Below are 6620 nucleotides of genomic sequence, written 5' to 3' on the forward strand. Positions count from 1 at the left end.
GATAGCAAAATTTAAATGTTTTGAATCACAATACATTAAACATAAATAATAAGAATACTTGTGTCATAAAGCTGGAAGATGGCAGAAATCCTTCCCTCAGAATAAATAAACTCCTGCCACTTCCTTCACAACCAACTCAAGATTGTGTAAATGCAAAGTAAATATAGTATTCACATTTGAGCATTGCGTTCCATTCAGATGTGATCATCCCTATGGCCTGTTCTCCTATATAGGAGATTTTACCCTGCGCAGTGGGAGCTTCAGAGGGCTGAAAGGTGTGGGGCTCAAATTTAACAGTCAATCAGAACATGTTTTAAGTCATTCTTAATTTAAATTTGGTCTGGAAGACCCTACAGCATAGCAAAGTACTTTTAAACGCAAGTCCACTTGGCGGCCATCTTTGGAACACTCCCAGGCAGCTTTTTTTAATGGATACAACAAGTGCCATGAAAGTACAGCTTCTATCTACTATATTGAGGGAAGACCGAAATCTCAAAACAGTTGGTCAAGATAACGATGAAAGATTATATTTCAAATCAGCAGTAAAATCTGCCAACACAGTTTGTCTTCAGTAAACTCTCTGCTTCGACTCTGGGTCTTTGTTCATATTGGTCTCTTTACTGGGTTAAGCGGTATTCCCCAACAGGTGTATCTGTCCAGAGACAGTGAAAATTCAGTCTCATTAAAAGCTGAAATTTAAAAAAAGAATATATATTTTTTAAATGTTGGCATTAGTGTAAAATATTTTTGATTTTCTCCGCAATTTGGAATGCCCAATTCCCAATGCGCTCTAAGTCCTTGTGGTGGCGTAGTGACTCAATCCGGGTGGCGGAGGACATATCTCAGTTGCCTCCGAGTCTGAGACTGTCAATCCACGCATCTTATCATGTGGCTTGTTGAGTGTGTTACCGTGGAGATGTAGCACGTGTGGAGGCTTCATGCTACTCTCCGCGGCATCCATGCACAACTCACCACGTGCCCCACTGAGAACCACACATTATAGCGACCATGAGGAGGTTACCCTATGTGACTCTAGGAGACCTGGCTGGAGTCACTCAGCACGCCCTGGATTCGAACTTGCGACTCCAGGTGTGGTAGTCAGCGTCAATACTTGCTGAGCTACCCAGGCCCCAATATTTTTATTTCTTAAAAAAGTAAAAAAATAAAGTGATTTTTTTAAAATATATTTACATTTGAAAAACTTTTTCAAATAAGTCATGAGACCAAAAAAATTGAATAAAAATAAAAACCCACATATAACAGAGGACCCCTGTAGACCCTCATGACTATGTGTGAAGTTTTTTTTTATTTTATTTTTAAATATCAGGTACAGTAAATCAAATAATCTGTCTTGGAATATTTTATGAACACTGAACACAATTGGCTGCAACAATTCTTATTGTAAAGGCACTCATTTGCATATGAACACCCTATGCATTTAATTTCTCCAACTAAGTTACAATACAGAACTAAAAGGAATTTGTAACACTTTACAAAAAGGTTCTATTCTTTAACACTAGTAAATGCATTAGGTATCATGAAGTAACAACGAACGAACAATAATTTAAGTATTTATTAATTTTGGTCAATGTTTACAACACAATTGTTCATTGTTAGTTCATAATGCATTTGCCCATGTTAACATATATAACTTTTAATTTTAATAATGTGTTAGTAAATGTAGAAATTAACATTAACCAAGATTAACAAATGCTGTAAAGCATTAAATGTTAGTTCATGTTTAACTAATGTAGTAAAGTTTTAATGAGAATTTTATCTGAACATTGTAAAAAAAAAAAAAAATAGTTTTTAAAATAAGGCTTTATAATTGTAATAAACCTAAAAGAATAGCAGTGCAGATTTCTGCTGTATTTGTTTTGCTATTCAGCTCACCAGGTGTCCAGATCAGTCAATTTTAAAGTTTTTTTTCAGAAAAATAAGAACATCCACATCATCAGACAAGAGAGCAGATCTGTTTGCATTTACAACGTCCCCTTCTGCTGAAAACAGCCTCTCGCTGTGGACCGAGGTCGCAGGTACAGCAAGGTAGCGTTTTGCTAAAACGGCTAGATTAGGATATACGGATTTATTACTCTTCCACCACGCAAGAGGGTTGGAATCCAGTGGAATGCAGTCTATTGCCATGTATGAGGTCACCTCCTCCTTCACCTGATGGGGCAAAGCTGGCTTGTTACTTCCTTCAGCCCTGAAGAGGGGCCCGAACAGTTCCTCCATGGCTGACTTCTTGGCAGGAGGGGGGGATACTTCTACCTCTTCCTCTGCCTCCTCTTTCACTGGGGGAAAGCCGGCCTCCATCTCCTCAGTGGATTCACCCTGCAGTACGAGGATGAAAAATAGTGGAATATTTAAAGATAGATAATAGTTAGTTAATAGATAACAGAAGGTCAATGATGTGAAACTCAATATTCAATTTATTCAAAAATAAATTCACACAAAACAATCACTTTAAAGTAAAAAAGTCAAGACAGCCCCCCCCCCCCCCCCAAAAAAGCCAAAGTCTTATTAAAAGATGAAATTAACGAAAAACAACAAATGTTGGCATGCGTAGTGCAGAATAAACTTTTATTAAGATTTCTTTAAAAAATAAAAAATAAGCAGTGAAACAATAGTTTCAATAGGCAATTTGAAAATCAAAGTCATGTGTTGTAACCAACATGTAGATTGACATTTTGTTGTTTATGTTGACAAAAACCATAAAACAGAGAGGACAATTAGACCATGAACACTGATTTATTTTTTCAGATTTTGGGACATTTTTAAGAAAATGCATTTTGTTCAGAATCAAATCATGTGGTGTAACTTAAAAAAAAACAAAAAAACATTTAATATCTTGACTCAAAAAATCAATATATTTGTTAATATATATATATATATATATATATATATAGTATATATATATAAAAACAAATATCATGAATTTTTGAGTCAAGAAATTAAAGTTTATATATACATAATGTATATACACACATATACATATATACTGTATATATACACCTATTTATATATACACACACACACACACACAGTACTGTGCAAAAGTTTTAGGCACATAAGATGTTTCACAAAAATATTTGTCTTAAGATGGTTATTTATATCATCAGCTTTAGTGTGTCAATAGGAAATATAAATGTTAGACTCCCAAACATTACTTTTGTAAATAGAAGAACAGGGCGCTCTGCAAGAGATGGCATGGCCCCCACAGAGCCACCCCCCCACCCCCTTCCCAACTGAACATCGAGTCAGTCTGGGATAACATAGAGAGACAGAAGCAATTGAGACAGCCTAAATAGATAGAAGAACTGTGGCAAATTCTCCAAGCAGCTTGGAACATCCTATCTGCCAACAACCAAGAAAAAATGTGTCCAGGTGTACCTAGAAGAATTGGGGCTGTTTTAAAGGCAAAGGTGGTCACACCGAATATTGATTTAGCTTTTTTATGTTTGCTGGACTTTGTATGATGGTAACTGATAAATGAAAACTATTTATGGCATTATTTTTTTTTATAAATCCTCACTTTGAAAGTTTTTCACAAGTGTCTGAAACTTTTGCACAGTACTGTATATATATATATACACAGCTCTGGAAAAAATGAAGAGATCATTGCAAAATTATCAGTTTCTCTGGATTTACTATATATAGGCATGTGTTTGAGTAAAATGAACATTTTTGTTTTATTCTAGAAAGTACTGACAACATTTCACCCAAATTCAGAGCATTTAATTGCAGAAAATGACAACTTGTCAAAATAACAAAAAAGATTCAGTGTTTTCAGACCTCGAATAATGCAAAGAAAACAAGTTCATATTTATTTTTAAACAACACTATAATAATGTTCAGAAAACAATATTTGGTGGAAAAACCCTGATTTTCAATCGTAGTTTTCATGCATCTTGGCATACTCTCCACTAGTCTTTCACATTGCTGTTGGGTGAATTTATGACACTGCTGGTGCAAACATTCAAGCAGCTTGGCTTTGTTTGATGGCTTGTGGCCATCCATCTTCCTCTTGATCACATTCCAGAGGATTTCAATGGGATTCAGGTCTGGAGATTGGTCTGTCCATGACAGGGTCTTGATCTGGTGGTCCTTCATCCACACCTTGATTGACCTGGCTGTGTGGCATGGAGCATTGTCCTGCTGGAAAAAACAATCCTCAGAGTTGGGGAACATTGTCAGAGCAGAAGGAAGCAAGTTTTCTTCCAGATTAACCTTGTACGCGGTTTGATTCATGCGTCCTTCACAAAGACGAATCTGCCCGATTCCGGCATTGCTGAAGTACCTCCAGATCATCACCGATCCTCCACCTGGTGGTCTAATGGTTAGACGGAGACCTACAGAGGCCTTCAAGCCACAGTGTCTCGCACCCACTGTGAAATTTGGTGGAGGATCGGTGATGATCAGGAGGCGCTTCAGCAAGGCTGGAAGTGGGCAGATTCGTCTTTGTATACACATTCTGCGCACGTGCGCGCGCACGCACACACACACACACACACACACACTCATGTTGGTGCGGCTATCCTTATGAGGATTCTCCATAGATAAATGTTTATACTGTACAACTATAGATTCTATCCCCTTACACTAACCCTCACAAAAAATTTTCTGAATTTTTACATCTTCAAAAAAAAAAAAACATTTAGTATGTTTTTTTAAGCGACCTGAATTATGGGGACACTAGAAATGTCCTCATAAAACACATTTATAGCATAATACCCTGGCAAACCCCATTGTCCTGGCAAACCACCTAAACCCGCCCACACACACACACAGTGTATGTATGTATGCGTATAATATATATATATATATATATATATATTTGTGTGTGTGAAAATGCTATAAACGTTCTTAAAAAATGTATGACACCAAATGACCATATCACCTGAGATGACCATGTTTGTCTAATGACCCATGTATAATAGCAGCAAGGCTGGCTATTTGAGAGAAGAAAAAAAAAGAAAAAAAAATGTCTAAGACCTGCAACACAAATACAATACCTGCTCTATATTTGCCATAATCTCTTTAGTGAGAGTGTCATAGATCCGTTGACGACAGGCACGATCCACATGAGGAAGACTCTTGAACCTTGGATCCAGAGCAGTGCATTTGTGGAGAAATTCTTGGAGATCATCCCCAGAGTATCTGTCCTGCAGGTTCCCTGTGATGACCGCCTTCATTTCCCTCACAGTGGCGCTGTCACCATCATCTCGCTCCATGGATTTCAGAATCCGGGTTTTAAGAGGTAGGATCATGGAAACGGATGGTGTGCTTTCAGTGATTATGGTTGCGATGATTCTCAGGGGTTTGAGAACCTCAATGACACCCTCTGCAACTGCCATTTCCTTGTCGGTCAAACTAACAATGTCTTTGTTCTTGATGGCCTTTTCTGTAAGCGCCGAGTGAACGGCGACCTGCTGCTCGATGTATCGCTCCACCATGTCAAAGCTGGAGATCCAGCGGGAGGGCACGTCATGCACCAGGGGCTGTTTTGAGACTTCAAGCATCTCCTGCTTGGTCAGCAAAATATGTGCAGCAGCTGTGCTACGGTGGAAAAAAGACGCAAGCCGTCTGATTTTTCCAAGAAGTCGAGAAACCTGGGAGACTGCGGTTGCTTTTTGCGCAGCCAAATTGATAGTGTGTGCGAAGCAGTCAATTTGTGGACCCAGTCCGGCTTCGAGGACAGCACTGACAATATTTTTGGCATTGTCGCTTGTGACTGGAATGGTGCATCTTGGCCGCTCCAAACTCCAATCTGCCACGACCTCCTTTAGTTTTTCTGCATAATTAGTGCTTTTGTGTTCATAAACAGGTCGAGTTTGCAGAACAGGACTCTTCATCTCCCAGTCTGGACTGATGTAGTGGGCAGTCACTGTTAAATAGCTTTCTGTGGCACGTAAAGTCCATTCTTCTACGGTGAGAGCAACAGAAGGTGCAGCGGATAACTCGTAGATGACTACAGCTCGTGTTTGTTTATACAGGGCGGGTACTACAGCACTGCTGAAATGCTCTCGCGTGGGAACTTTATAACGTGGGTCGAGCACGTTGAGCAGATGCTTGAATCCTGTGTTCTCCACGACCGAGCACGGTCGCATATCTGCGGCAATAAATACTCCAATGGCGTCCGTTATTGCTGCAGCTCGGTCTGAACCCGCAGCGAGAGGCTGCTTGTACGCACTGAGAGGCTTTCGGTGTTGGCTTGGCGTATTTTCAAAAGACAAAAACGGGTGATGTCGAAGCAAATGACTCATCAAGTTAGATGTGCTTCCCGTGAGACACCCGACTTCGGTGAAACAAAGCCGACATACGGCCTTCCTCCGATTCACTACTCGCTGCCCAGAGTTCGTGTAGTTTACCGCCAAACCAAAATGTTTCCAAACAACCGATTTTAGAGACGACGGAGCGTCTTCAATCTCTGGTATATTTGTGTCCATTTTAGTTATCAGCAGTTAGACAAATTAGCGAACTAGCCAGGTTACCTACACGCTTGATATCTGGCGGTATCCTGGTTCCGCGCGATCTCGCATAGAATCGATATGGCCGTATCCGTTCGGTTCGGCGCGCATACCGTTAAAGCCCTATATCTGAATATCTTCTTCTTCTTG

General features: G+C 39.5%; 1 protein-coding gene across 3 annotated transcripts; it reads right to left on the minus strand.

Annotated features, from left to right (window-relative positions):
- Positions 1 to 1232: 1232 nt before the first annotated feature.
- On the minus strand, positions 1233 to 6620 carry LOC127452582 (E3 SUMO-protein ligase ZBED1). Of its 3 annotated transcripts, none has more exons than XM_051718155.1 (2): positions 5016 to 6620; positions 1233 to 2334 (listed from the first exon to the last, which is right to left on the minus strand). In XM_051718155.1, exons 1-2 carry the CDS (start codon positions 6447 to 6449, stop codon positions 1906 to 1908), a joined length of 1863 nt encoding a protein of 620 aa, XP_051574115.1. In that variant the 5' UTR covers positions 6450 to 6620; the 3' UTR covers positions 1233 to 1905. The 3 variants fall into 3 exon arrangements, with proteins under 3 accessions (XP_051574115.1, XP_051574117.1, XP_051574116.1); XM_051718157.1 differs by lacking the exon at positions 1233 to 2334 and adding an exon at positions 2497 to 4155; XM_051718156.1 differs by lacking the exon at positions 1233 to 2334 and adding an exon at positions 2497 to 4158.

The sequence above is a fragment of the Myxocyprinus asiaticus genome, chromosome 15 (genome assembly GCF_019703515.2).
Source record: "Myxocyprinus asiaticus isolate MX2 ecotype Aquarium Trade chromosome 15, UBuf_Myxa_2, whole genome shotgun sequence".
Lineage (NCBI taxonomy): Eukaryota > Metazoa > Chordata > Actinopteri > Cypriniformes > Catostomidae > Myxocyprinus > Myxocyprinus asiaticus.